Below are 14525 nucleotides of genomic sequence, written 5' to 3'. Positions count from 1 at the left end.
AATCATGTAAGCCAGTTGCCTAATTTCAGCCGTCGAAGGGGGAAGCGGTTTCATATTTCGCCAGTCATCGTCAATGATCCTACCACTTACAGTGGATACGTATGGCTTTACACGTAATTCGTTGCATGTTGAAATGTCAAGCGCGAAAACTGCCAGGAAGAGAGTGACACTAATAAGACACTCAGAAATAATCAAATAAAAGGTCTCGTTCGAAAAGTGTGTTCAGACATCTCATTTCCACAGCGAGATTGGGTCCATCTATTCATGTGTAAAGATGCTGACTGGTTTCATGTTCGATTCTAGACATTATCAGAATCCTGTAATATCAGTACAGTTTCCCTGCTGCGAATTAATTCTCTCTCTTTTAAAGGGATCGTATAGTTCTGGTTCAATTCAATTCAATTTAATTCAATTCGTTTATTCATCTCAATCATCATAAAAACAAATACATTGTGAGATCAACATAGCAAAAAAAAAAAAGAGGAAATATTTATGAGGAGAACGGGGTTTACAAAAAGCGATAGCTGGAAAAGGCGTAAAGCCCCCGGATTGCAATGGTAAATAGAATACATGTACATGTACATGACGAAGTGAACAGAATTTTTAAATGAAGTAAAATAATGAACTGCTTGAGACCAAATGTCAGGTCTCTAACTTTTTTTGGTGAGATAATGAGAAACCTCTTATAAATTATGAAAGAGCATGTAATTCCATGAGGAATTCAACGCTTATTTGATGAAAATCGGTTTTGAAATGGCTGAGATATCCAAAACAGAGTGATTCTAATAAGTGTGGGACCCACACTTCATTACCATCGCTTTGTTTTACCTTGTTTTTGGATACCTCAGTCATTCCAAACCCGATTTTCATCAAATAAACTTTGAATTCCTCTTAAAATGGTATGCTCTGTACTATTTCATACGTGTTTTCTTGGTATCTCGCAAAAAGTTAAAAGCCCAATTCTCATCTCCACCAATACTGTACTATCCCTTTAAAAGTCTGTTTGTTTTCTCTGCTTCACACGTTTGATTCGTTCCTCCCTGTAAAAGGGAGAGGTCAAACTATACATTTCCACTGTCGTTGTGACTTCCCATGAAACTGCTAAGGCTTTTCAAGGGGGGGGGGGGGGGGGCTGATGACGTCAGATATACCATGACTGTGTGGGTACATCGAGCTTAATAAAATTGTGTGATCCTTCCACTCTCGCAAATGTCTCCGTATTTAGGTAAATATGAGAAAAACAGATTCTACTTGACGGTGATAAAAACTGCCATACTTGTTTTCTTCCCCTTTCCCCATGCTAGATCGGTGTTCAATATGGCGGCCGTCATCTTTTCACCAACCATGCTGTTCCTGGTAGCATCCCTCATCGTATCTCAGGTCCCCCATCCTACCGTTGCCACCCGCTGCATCCGCAAGCCTTCCTGTGACACGGACGAAGAGGCGGGCTTCGCCAGCATGCTGTGCGGCCGGCGGCATCTCACGTGTGTTCCTCAGGAGCAGCATCACGCCAAGTTTCTTGACATGCACGATAACCGATTGACAAACCTCCTCCCAGACGCCTTCCGCCAATTCTACAACCTCCAGAAGCTTGATCTCAGCATGAATGAGATAACTACCATTACGCCTGGTGCGTTTGCTGGACTCCACAACCTGACGAACCTCATCCTGAAATCAAACAGAATAACCTCCCTGTCAGCAAGTACATTTTCTGGCGCGCCAAAACTTGACACGTTGGATTTGTCAAAGAACAATATTTCTACCATAACGACAGGGGCGTTTAATGGTCTGAGGCAACTGAGAACGCTGCATCTTAACGACAACCACATGTCGATGTTGAGACCTGGCATGTTACAAGGTCTGACGTCACTGGCTCTTCTGTCTCTTCATGCTAACATCCTGAGAACCATCGACGCAGCTGCCTTTACTGGACTGACGCAGCTCCGTTCCTTACAGCTCAACAATAACGAGATCGCCACTATGGCGAATATATTTTCAACAATGCCATCACTGGCTACGCTGTGGATGGGAGCGAACCCTCTGGAGTGTGACTGTCGGATCGAGTTCCTCAGGAGGTTGGTCTATCCTCAACAGGCCAATGCAGGCATCCTGGCTCTGAGAGACCCAGTCATATGCAACGGACCCACCAACCTTCGAGGACTAGATCTGAGATACCTAGACGCTCCTCTCCAGTGCACAAGACCCACTTTCAATAAGGTGAGTGTGCTGTCCTAGACGTCATCAGTGATAACCTCGTCCTTAGTCCATCACCCCTTGCAACACACACACAGGTGCACAGGTGTAACCACATCCTGTGTTCGATCGTATTTTCTGGTTTACATACAGCACCTTCTATGGGTACAGGCACGATGGCGACGCTACTCGTCGGGAGTCTGTTTAAAAGTGTAATCATTTTCATATCCATTTGCGCATACATTCATTTCTTCCTCCGTTCATGTGTTTGCTTTGCTATTCATTTTTGTATCTAATTAAATTCATTCAAATATTTATTGATTTGTTCAATCATCTGCGTTTTGACCTAATTATGTATGTAACTATCAATTGATTAGTTTACTGATTGATCTATAGGGCCTACGGGGTATTCGCTAATTAAGTTATCAACTGTCCAGGGTAGAACATCATATCTTGGTAATATCAGGTCAAAGGGCATCATGGTAGTAATGCTGTATATAAATATAGAGACATATTCACTATGAAATGATTAGTCTCTCTTCAGTGAAACTTGTCCATGGTTGGTCTGTCCTGCTTTTACCCGTTCGGTTGTCGAATCACGGACTACGTCGGTTAGTCATATTGATTGCAGACATTAAGTTGAATGAACAATGCCGTCTTTGCAACAATCATATCGCGAAGCTATTCGGCAGATTCATAAGCTTTTTCCCAATATTTGCGCTAGATGACACAGTGAGTTGTGAGAATGCAAATTCACAATCTCCTCGGTTGAGATGAAACAATTTGAATACTTTATCCCTTCATGAAAATGTAGGAATTCTCAGCTTTCTGTTAAACTTTCATTCAGAAATGAAAGGCCCTACTGAAATACCAAATCACTTTTAAAAGTATTCCGTGAAAATTGTGTGTTAAAAACAACAACACACAACCAGCAAAGAAGTACACACTTGGTTGCAAGGCGATGAAGATTCTGAAAAAAAAGTCTAGATTTCCAGATTCCCTATTTTAGCATTAATTTTTAAAATCGAGTACTAGCAAACACCTGGAGGCATTTCTTGGAGCGTTTTGTCCGACAAATTTGTCGGACAAATTTGCTCTCAGCCAATCAGATGCGAGTATTTCAGTAGCTTATAACAGATTATCAGACACCAAAAAAAAAAAAAAAATGACAAAAATGCTTTATGAAATGCCCTCCTGATCAGGTCACCGTGACCCAGGTATCAGACAAGAGCTAAAAGTGGTTCCGACTTGAAAATGTCAATCCCAATCTGCACTGCTGGGGTTCTGAGCTAGAACCTTGGCTTAGTGAAACCTCGGCAATGTCATGCGTCAAGCCGTCTTAGTATTATACTGATACTCAACTTAGCAGTGTAGGTACCTCTTCGATGTAGCCCAAAGTATTCCGTACTGATTCGCTCTGCTGCTAATCAGATATCTTCCCGGTAGTCCCCGTAAAGCTCCGTGGCAAACCGTCCTCTAGATCTCCCTTCCAGTCGTGCTACAGCGCGTTGATCCTTTCTTTTTCGCAGCGTTGATCTGACAGCTTTCAGGTCGAGTTTCCCAGACAAGATGATGATTTGAAAGACGGAACTACATCCCTTCTGTCATAACCTAGCCAGACAGAAGCTGTAACCCTAAGAGTGTAAATCCGACGAGATTATGTGTAGATGTTGGAGCTTGCTTTTTCGTAGAATGCAAAATTTAGCGGCAGGTTGTTTCATACTGAAATTATTTTGTCCAAATGAAGCGATAATACTTATGCGCCAAAGCTTAATGCTGAGAACAAATGAGGGTAGACGTGATTGTAAATGAATGCACAATAGCAGTGATTATTCACACGTAGCCCACACCGATCTAATTAATTTCCCACAGGAGCAAAATAGAGACATAAATCGAACAAATGTATTACAGAATTCATCATCAGAGACACCAGTCCTTGAAACTTCGGCTTGGCAAGTAGTTCTGTCTTAAGATCATAATAAAAGCTATATTTCATAAAGATAGGTCCCCTACCTCCCCCCTTAATAACAAAAACAATCACAAGCCTGTACAAATGTTTGAATCATGCTAATACTTCGCTTCTGTGAGTATTACAAATATTAGTTGTTGATGTTGTTGGTATGTGTGTGTGTGTGTGTGTGTTGCTGCATCAACTTCACATTTCATTCTACAAATTGTGATATATATTTTTTTACTTTAAATTGCTTGGTGCTCCTTTGATAATGCCCCAAGAATATATATATAAAATCTAAACAGTTATTTAACCGCTGTCTGCCACAAATATCTCTTCACCAGCAATGTGGTGTCGAATTTTTTTGGAGCACCGAAAAAGAGTTTGGCCGTGACCTTTTTCTTCTCACACACTTGTGTCACTCGTTATCTCACCGATTCTATCTTTCGCTTGACGTGACTTACGACGATGTGCCTCCAATTAAAGTCTATCTCCATGGTGATGGCAGTGTGTCAGGACACGCAGGTTTTATCAAGAAGGGTGGACAAAGTAACGAAATTAAGATATTGCGCGGATACGTCAGTCTATATCGCTGAATGAGACAAGAGCGATTGTTCTTACATGAAAACATTTTGTTCGTATGTAGGCCACACCGGCAACATGCAGATGTTGTCAAGAGTATTCCGGCGGTCTAATTCTCTGACATTATCACATATGTTGTGCTCTTTTCATCGGAGTCGTTGCCAAAGATGATCTGTCATGTCTGTTACTTGAGCCAAGCTTGAACTTCAGAGCATGTGGAACACTGGCTAGCCCTTCCATCACATAGCAATGAGATAAAAATAAAAGGGGCATGAATTTTGAAACTTCAGATTAAAAATAGCTGGGAACATGAAGGGGGAGGAAACCTTGGTATAGTGAAACATGAATCACTGAAGCTCATCAGGATATTGTTAAAGTTTACGTGACACCTAGAACAACCACCCATGAAAAGGTTAGCAACAGGTTAAATCCTTCATTTCATCTTATTTCATTTTAAACAATACAAAACAGTCATGTACATAGTAGTACAATATCAATACAAACAAATAATACAATATCAATAAATGAAATAACGATGAAAAATACTGTGACATTAATAATACCACGCATCATTTTCTGATGATAAAGAATTAAATTCAAAGTTGCAGGAAATGGAGGATACATGCTGAAAAACACATACATACATATACAATCAAATGCACAGACATACAAACACGAGGAAGCTCTCCTGAGTGTGGATAAAAAAGAGAGAAATAAATCACATGATAATATTCAATGATATTTGTACCAATCCGTACTCATGAGGAAAGTTGTTGATGAATCTCTGTTTTTCTGAACATCTTGCAGGAGCGCTCCCAATACCTGGTCGTGAAAGGTGCTGACGTCACAGTGAGATGCGATGCCTCTGGTATTCCGTCACCTGCCCTTTCCTGGGTGAACCCCATCGGTGAACCAATCCCAGCCGTCACGGCCAACACAGCCAACCTCTACCGAGCCTCAAGGGTTCGCATCCCACGCGTTTCTGTCCGTCGGGACGGCACGCTTCTGATCCGCCAGGCCAAGCTGACCGATGGTGGGAATTACACCTGCTTAGCCCAGAGCCCCGGTGGTCAAGCCATGGCAGAAATCCGGGTCAGTGTGGTCAACGAACTCCCTAGATCTACGAGGTCGACGCCTACGATCACGGCTGATTTATGGCCGCAGCACCCTGGACAAGACGGGATCTCCGGCGATAATCTTGGAGGGTATCCCGATCAGGAACGTCCCCCATACGCTTGCATCCCTGAGAGATCTCAAGGCTGCGATTCGGCTGCGGGCGTGGTGGTCACCGCTATTGTCACCTTCCTAACGACTCTGGCTACTTGCGTGGTAATCTTTTACCTTTGGTACCGGAAGCAAACGGCTAAGATTCATTTTGCTAACTCGCCACTGCCCAGTTCACATAGGCCGCAAAAGAATCAAGCCTCCATGAAGCCAACACTGCGAGGTTTTTTCAACGCCATCTCTAATCCTGCTCACCTGTACGCAAAACCCAAGCCTACCAAGAAGCAGCGTCAACCCGGCTTTGCCTTTCACAAGTCTAGCAACAAGATGGATGAAGCGAGCAGACACATCATCGCCCCGTTGACCGAAAAACCGTCGATCCTAAGTCAAGGGTTTCCAGAGATGGACGCCCCGCCTCCTCCCCCTATGACCGACCGCTACAGATCCTCTCCTAAGTCGTCCGACCAGAAGATGAAAAGCGACATAGCACTGAGCGAGACTCGAGCCTCGCATTTATACGAAAACGCCTTAGCTCTGAACGACGACCCCAACTACACAGCACTAGATCCTATGACCAGGTGTATAGTGAACGACACCTACGTGTCTTAGATAGATTGGTTATGAGAACTTTAGCCTTGTTATTTACTCATGAACAAGCTAGTTCCTCGCTATCCTTCGTCTACAATTGTGACATCACGATGTAAGACGCTATCGATGATGGTGCGAACTGTCGAAAAAAATGGCGCAGAGTTCATCACGTGACATGACATTCAGTTACGTGCTTCAGAAACTCGTGACGTCAGCAGGGAGCAAAGTTCTCACGTTAGAACATGCAAACGCAAACTTTGTCTCTTTTTTATACTCTATTATACTTGTTCACTGAAGTGAAACTTTTACGTTGGATCTTTGTGTCCCTTGAACATTTTGTCGAAACGGTACAAAGTTTAAACGTTGCCATGACTCGCTGCGAAGTGCATTTTTACCCCTCCATCCAAAGTCTGGTGAAAGAACGATTATTAAGTTAAGTCTTAGCAGGAAATTTAATGTAATAACAGAAAAATGGAAGTATGGGTATACTGGATGCATATATTACTTATTCGAGTAGTATGTCAAAAATACAAATCAAGTGGAAAAGGGAAACACAGCATCGCTGTGTGCTGTGTGTCGTTTAATGTCTAGAACTCAAATCATTTAGGATTTTAGGGTCACTTTAACAGAATGCAACAGATTTAATAGTACACATGTAAAAGTGGCTAAAAACAAAAGTTAAAGTGATCAAGCATCTGACCTATGTTTTTTCAATCCAATGCAAAGCGGAGTATAACTGTAAACTCACAAACACATCAATATAGCTATCAATCTATCTTTCATTAGATGTGTGTGTCTGTGTGTCTGTCGGGTTCCATTCATACGTGGGAGAAACCAGCGCAGACGACGGCCTGGCAAGACGATGGCTGAGATAATGGTACCTCCCTATCTACTGCAGATAACGCGACTTGGTGTATGCCTCCATAATCATATCGTGATTATCGGGAATCAATATAATGCTTCTGTGTTATCCATCTACGTACATCTTTTTGTGAAATTTTGCTAGGTAAAACAACACCTTGTCATGATAAGGCTTACTTGTGGTGAACCACACTTTGTTCGGTTCCCGTGATCGAAGGACTGGAGAAAGAAATTCTTCTTTCAACTCACGACAATCACCATGGCAACAAACGTCCAAAGATTAAACGAGTATTTTGGATCTTTTGAACGTAAACTTTAAGTCAACCAGAAAACCAAAGAAGAAGAAGAGTGTATTCTTATCACTGATCACTCACTTTACTTGGCTACCTTAGGTATTCATTTGTTCACTTTCGATGAATGTTTCGAAAATGAGTATTTGTCATGGGTATTTGGTAAGTTTACAAAACTTAAAAGCGCTGCCTTTTCCTTTTCTATGTGTGTGCTTGTAGATGAATGAAGAAGTGTTATATGATTACCGTGAATTACACTTATCCATGCCATGTGATAAATGACATGATGGATTAGACGTGCCAGGAAGGTACAAGAAATCGGTGGGACCTGCCCAATTAGCTGGCGTAATGCGCACAATCGTACCGACTGGTATCATGACGCATTTTTGAACGTACGTTCGTTTCCGAAAAAGTAAATGAGAAAAAGGATCGTGCACCCAAGCAAATAATTGCCGAAAAAGAGAAGTGAAAAAGAGAGAGAATGCGCGTGTGGGTTTATGTGTGTGTGTGTGTGTGTGTGTGTGTGCTTGGTGTGAATTAAGTCTTGATGGAAAGATGCTTCCATGATATTCTGATGCAAATATTTGTCTTTCTTTTGTAACGCAATGTTTTGACAGGTACGTGTATAGAAATTGCCCACAAAGTGCTGAAATCACGTCTAAAGTATTATAGAAATTTGCCGCCAAAACGAAAACAAAAAATATTGATACAGAACTTCTGTCACAAACTTAGATTGACTGAGCTTGTGACTTGAAAATGTGTGTGATTGGATAATTAGTCAATATCGTAACTAAAAATATTTTGGGCGTATATTCCTTCTGATCGTTTATCGAAAGTAATCTCAGACAACGGACATTTCAATTCTATTGATAAGAAATAAAGCTACCATTTATACTGATTTATCAAAATTCAAAGTATTTCACAAGAAATTTTGCTATGAGGGCAATATAATTTGAAACATGGCCAAGTTGGAGTTACTTCCTATTGCCTAAACAGGCTAGTTTGTTGAATTAATCTAATTCTAGGTTAGAATACACACAATGACAAACATGGCCAAGTTGGAGTTACTTCCTATTGCCTAAACAGGCTAGTTTGTTGAATTAATCTAATTCTAGGTTAGAATACACACAATGACAACCGCAACTGTGAATCTCAAACTGTTACAGAAAGTAAAATGAATTGATACACACTGGTGGTGTTGATATAGATGACTCTCGATAGAATCGTGGAGAAGAGAGCTTCCACGTACGTTTAACCTGTGCGATTATCTTCATGTTGACTTTTGTACAATGTAAAGCACTTTGACTATGTAAAGATATGATTTGTATATATACATCTCTGTAAAATAACTCTATTGCAATAAACAAGGAATGGTTTCTAAAAGTGCCTGTTGCTGAGTTCTTTCGCTGGGACGTGGTTGTTAAAATCACTATTATTGTCATTATCATTATCATCGTCATGGTTAATCTATTAATTCCCTTTAGTAATCAATCAATTATTTAACCAACTAGATTTTTAATCAATTCATTAATGTACTGATTAATTAATTCTTATAATCAATATCATTATTTTCATTGTCATCATTATTATCAACTCGACACAATGTTCGTTTCAGATGATTCAAATTGATGGAAACACATAAGGACAAAATATATTGACGAAGTTTTTTTGTTTGTTGTTGAACAACAATGAAATTTGGCAACCAAAAATATGATATATAAGTAACATATTCAAATCTAACTCGATTTAGGTAAAAAATTGCTGAAAATAATTCAATGGAATACTAAAATAGTAAGATAAGCCATTATGATCAAGTGAAAATGTGCAGGAATGATAAAGTATGCCTATACTTCAAATATCATATACTTTGACTGAGAAGTAAAAACGAAAAACGTAAGAAAATAAATATTCTAAGGAAATATAAAAATCATTGTACTTATATTATGTAAAACTTGGATGTATGATAAATGACTTCAAATACTACACAGTGTAAGTTCACGCCTAACATATTCAATACTGAATTAAGGCATAAACAGGATTTTAAATGACATCACCATTCGATTAAGATATTGTTCAAGAAAGGGATATACCTGGTGCAGGTTGATTTGGTGTAATAGTTTGGCTGAATCTGGCCGTAAAATATTGACTAAGTTTGACCACGAAAACTAGCGGCGATCCGTATTTACCCTGGTCGAGGCAGCTGGCTGAAATGCAAGTTTCTTAGTATTCTCCCCTATTTCTGATGGTAATATCACATAAAAACACAGCTCATACACACAGATGTTTCATCCGATTGGAATACCAAAAATATAGTTCTCTTAAAAGGTTGTGGTCCAACATTCTACACTGCAAAAAGTCCGGTGTTAAATAGTGAACACCGAGCTGGTGTTAAATTTTCGGTGCTCATTTATGGTGTTAAATTAACACCTCCGGGTGTCATTTCCAAATATAAAACTGTTTTTTGAAGAGTTTCTTAGTAACTGCACTTCTTGTTGATTGTTAATTTAAACAAGACGATCAAGAATTTTACATTAAAATACTAGATTTTTGAAAAAAAAATGTGAAAATAAATTTACACTACAGTAACACCAGCTGGTGTGGTCTCTTATTGAAGCTGGACGGGTGTTAAACCATTGGTATTAACACCAACAAATATCAAATCAACACCATGTGGTGTCATTTTTGAATTAACACCAGTACAGTGTCAAAATAACACCAGGTACAGTGTCAAATTAACACCACGAAGTGTCAGGTGAACACTTTTCAACACCATCACAGTGCATTTTCTACACCTGTGGGTGTGGTCCTCTATTGAAGTTTGATCGGTGTTAGATTTAACACCCATGGTGTTAAATCTAACACCGATGTTTTTACAGTGTACATTGTATATATATATATATATATATATATATATATATATAATATATATACATTGAGATTTCACGTATTGACTTCACGAAGAAACGAAGAAACAAACTGGTAATCCATTTTTGACCAATAAAGCATGAGTTTATTCGACTCAAATTTTCGGCGTCCTACGCCTTCTTCTGGAGTCTTGACAAGACTCCTGAAGAAGGCGTACAACTGACAACTGTAGGACGCCGAAAATTTTAGTCGAACTAACTTATGCTTTATTGGCCAAACATGCGTAATCAGTTTGTTTCTTCATATATATATATATATATATATATATATATATATATATATATATGTTATATATATATATATAATAATATAGTATTATATATAGGCCTATGTATATGGGAAGGAGGAACAAGCGGACGTAGCTTTCGTTCACTTTAATGTCTTTAACGTAAATACCAAACTTTCGACATTTTTACGGGTCTTCGACAGAGTTTTGGAAATCAACATAACAACAAGCAACCAATTTGTTTGCTTTCTTTCTTTTTTGCTCCATGTTGTCAAAGTTTTTGTCGCAAATTGGTTGTTTTTTATGTTGATTTCCAAAGCCCGTCGAAGACCAATCAAAAGGTCGAATGCTTGACAGTGGCATTAAAAAAGCATTCAACACTGTTCAAAGCGAACGCTACGTTCGCTCTCTCCACCTTCCTTTCCCGACTGTATAAAATAATGCAGCACCCATCAAGTACATGGCCAAGACAATAAATTATATACATATATATATATATATATATATATATATATATATATATATATATATATATATATATATAAAGAGATAGAGAGAGTGAGAGAGAGAGAGAGAGAGAGAGATAGCTTTAAATCCAGCTAGGCGCAATCATCTTTGGGCACAATGCTCTACTTACTAATGCCCCTCTTTATCCAGTGTCATAATGTCACCTATGAGTATGATAATCTCGCAATGCTCTTACGGTAATTAAAAGGCAGGGACCAGAACAAGGTTTATACTGAAGAAGCACACCCCAAGAAGAATAGAAATATGGTTAATATTGGAAATCGCTTGAAAGAAAAAAAAAATGCTCTATTTTTTTTTTCGTTTGTGACGTGCGACACAAGCCGACCTTTTATTTGATGAAGGCAAAAACTTGTGTACTCTCTAAAAAAAAAAATCAAGTGAAAATATTCACTCTTAAAGGAATGAATACAAAAAAAAAGAGTGAATTTAGAGTGAAATTGGAGTGAATTTTGAGTGAAAATTTTCATTTTTTTGGAGTGACCTTAGGGATCACTCCCAAATTTTCGAGTGATCCGTGAGGTCACTCCAAAACGAGTGAAAATGAACATTTTCACTCAAAATTCACTCCAATGTCACTCTAAATACACTCTTTTTTGTATTCACTAATTTAAGAGTGAATATTTTCACTCGATTTTTTTTAGAGAGATAGCTATGCGTGCACAGATGACATAGGATAGACCCATTTGTTATGTATAACCATAGAAAGGACGTGAATATGCATAGAGCCTTGGATGAATCAAACAAGGCGCACACTGATGACAAAAAATGCCACGCCCGCTGAAACCAGAAATAGCCCAATCAGCGATGAAAGACTTCTTAACTCAATTACACTGATCACGCCACAAGTCTTTAGGCCTCAAACCCTCTCTACCACCTGACGTGCTCATACAGTAGCTAGGTTTCCACTTCAATAACAATGATCAGATTTTTTTTATTGTTATCAAGATTTCGTTAAGTTATCCCAAAGAAAAAGCGAAATAAAGTTTCAAAGAATACAAACGCTGAAACAGGATTTCATACAGTCTATTCGTAATTGAAACCAGAACAAAGTTCATCAATACTTACGACAAGTTCAACAAATTTGAAGTTGCTTAAGATCCATTTTATGGGATGCTCTCAATAAATTATAATGATTTATGATATATCTTACGCTAATGCCACAATATAAAGTCATTGTGATACACGTGTTATGCAGTGTTTCGAAATGAGGTTTGATGTAAACACGTCTACAAGGGATGACCAAGTGGTAATGCATGGTCCAACCATCCACTTAGTAAGCCTACACCTGTAGCGCGCTAAATCTTGCGCCATGTGCGTCCTTGAATCGTGAGAACAGTTACCATGGTAACTGTTGATGAAAGAGATGAGAAGAGACTGAAGGTAGCCCCGCCTAATGCATCCATCTTGTTCGGTCGCCATTGATTCATTGTTTCCCCAACCCGTGTGTGTGTGTGAGTGTGTGACAAACGGAAATCAGCATTAAGGTTTATGTATCCTGATTATATCCACACGTACGCACAGACGTCAGATAATGCCCCTTGAGCTATAGGTATAAAATGCCCTCCTGAGGAAATTGGAGGCTTTAGAGTCGGTCGAGGATTATGAAGTCTAGAACAAATCTTGGTAACAAGCGAGAACAATTGAGCTCGTAAACAGCAGCCCACACGTACGACGCAGCCAATTAATCACTTTTGATGAGGGCTGATGAGGCTTCCGTTCAGCTGACGTGAAGAGTGGGAGGACCGAGAAACCGAGAAAGGAAACGGTGAACTAAGACAAAGAAAATACGCCTGAAGATAAAAGAAAGTAGACAAAGCAGAAACAATACCAAGACTTAAACAAAGGAGAAATCCGAGACAAATAAAAGTTACTCTAAAAAGAGGGAGTGAAATCATACAAACACAACAGTGGAAGTTTGATCAAAATAGGATGAAAATCTAGAAAGTTATGACATTGTTGAAATTTTCTATTTTCAGGAAACAGTTCTTGAACCGTCAATGCCAATAATGCAAATAGTGAATTGGTAATGTCATTCCCTCAGAATTTACCATAAGCAGCATGCACATAAAATCATGAAGGTTACTTTTGTTGTTGTTGTTGTGTGGTTAAAAACGCAATTACGCCCAAGCTCGAATCCAGATATATTTTACTGATCATTATTTTCACATCATTCAACCATGATTACGCATGCATTACGTTTTACACTTTCAGACAAGAAAAGAATAATTTTACAATACAATACAAGCAATACAAAAACTACTGTCTTATCGATATCAAAACTGCCGTGCTAAGCAAGTACACTTATCTTTCTCTTCTATCTATTCAGTCTTATTTTAGCAGGGTAGCCCCATCAGTAGGCAGGTCCTGTATTTACTTGAGATCCTGAATACATACAATCAAACAATCAAGTACTAGTAGATGCAGTGACATGATGAATAGTTTACTAAGTATTTTGTGAAAATGTGTGCACCATGACGGCGTATGTTCTTGTGTGCGCATTTAATGTACACTTTCACAGACAACACGGTGATACCAGACTGAGCAGACTGAAGACTCGAAGGCTGGCAGTCTTCGGTAACATCAAATCCAATCGGCAGAACGAGAGTGATATTAGCGGATTAGCTATCATTAAAACAGTTGCTCTCAAGTAAATGAGTAAGGCTTTATAAACAGCAACGGTTTACCAGCTTTCGCCCATTAGCGGTATTTGCGTCCTGAACACGTTCTTTAGTCACTGCTCCTAGAGGGTGGAAATAGATCATACATTCGGACTTTGGGACCACACCCTAGATTACTTGACGACGGGAAGGGGTTAACAGGTGAAGGGGACAGGAGGCGACATACAGGTAGCGGTCAAGCCATAGGACACTCAGACCGAGCTCCGCCCTCTCTGCATCATGGATAAACAGGCGATTATTCGAGATATACAGTTTTGGTTTGTTCTTTTGTTTGTTTTGTTTTGTTTTCAATAGTTTGTTCTTTTGTTTTGTTTTGTTTCCATTGTTTGCCGTTGTTTTGGGGGAGGGTTATGCGTGGAGACGCCATGCATCTCTGCTCAATACTGCTCGTGGACTATCATTGTTATATGCTGTATGTAGTCACCAGGAACATATACCATGACGAAGGGGTAGATGCCTCCAGCCGCTTCTTTGGTGTA

General features: G+C 39.3%; 1 protein-coding gene across 1 annotated transcript in view; it reads left to right on the top strand.

The window, feature by feature from the left end:
- The window catches only part of LOC139732922 (uncharacterized), a 39440-nt gene extending 32881 nt beyond the window's left edge, over positions 1-6559 (top strand). Inside the window, exons 4-5 of the mRNA XM_071643759.1 lie at positions 1305-2217; positions 5534-6559. Of these exons, the coding sequence (XP_071499860.1) occupies positions 1305-2217; positions 5534-6559 (1939 nt within the window). The remainder of the gene's footprint in view (positions 1-1304; positions 2218-5533) is intronic.
- The last annotated feature ends 7966 nt before the right edge of the window (positions 6560-14525 follow it).

This window comes from Diadema antillarum, unplaced genomic scaffold, assembly GCF_040938485.1.
Source record: "Diadema antillarum isolate AM-2024a unplaced genomic scaffold, OU_Dant_1.0 seq00000455_RagTag, whole genome shotgun sequence".
Lineage (NCBI taxonomy): Eukaryota > Metazoa > Echinodermata > Echinoidea > Diadematoida > Diadematidae > Diadema > Diadema antillarum.
This window is presented reverse-complemented; position numbering and strand designations above follow the sequence as displayed.